The sequence below is a fragment of the Pterocles gutturalis genome, unplaced genomic scaffold (assembly GCF_000699245.1).
Source record: "Pterocles gutturalis isolate BGI_N339 unplaced genomic scaffold, ASM69924v1 scaffold50561, whole genome shotgun sequence".
Classification (NCBI taxonomy): domain Eukaryota; kingdom Metazoa; phylum Chordata; class Aves; order Pterocliformes; family Pteroclidae; genus Pterocles; species Pterocles gutturalis.
Window position 1 is genome coordinate 1 of NW_010102396.1, and position 381 is coordinate 381.

Sequence of the window (381 nt, forward strand, 5' to 3'; positions counted from 1 at the left end):
TGGGGAGAGGCTCCGGGAAATGCCCCCGGCTTAGGGAAAGCGTGTGAAATAAGGGCAAGTGCTGCCTGCGGAGGAACTGGAAACAAACCGACCCGAAATCCTTATGCGGGAATGACGAGGAACCGAAATCCGCAGCAGCAGCAGCAGGAGCGATCGCCGCCCGTTCCGCACGCCGCGCTACGGGGTTCGGTTCCTTGTCCCAGTGCTCGGAGGGAAGGGGGGATACAGGGCTACATGGGTGTGGGGGGAGCACCTATGGATGCTTTAGGTATACGGGCACAAGCGAAGCAGAAAGTAGCGCTGTGATATTTTAAAGCTGGAGGGCAGGGGAAGACATTTCTGTACCTCGACGTGTGGCCAAAAAAAAAAAAAAAAAAAAAA

General features: G+C 55.4%; 1 protein-coding gene across 1 annotated transcript in view; it reads left to right on the forward strand.

Moving 5' to 3' along the window:
• The first annotated feature begins 111 nt into the window (after window positions 1-111).
• Window positions 112-381, forward strand: part of LOC104470869 (fatty acid-binding protein, brain-like) — a 3,096-nt gene continuing 2,826 nt past the window's right edge. Inside the window, exon 1 of the mRNA XM_010085952.1 lies at window positions 112-294. Coding sequence (XP_010084254.1) covers window positions 112-294 — 183 coding nt within the window. The remainder of the gene's footprint in view (window positions 295-381) is intronic.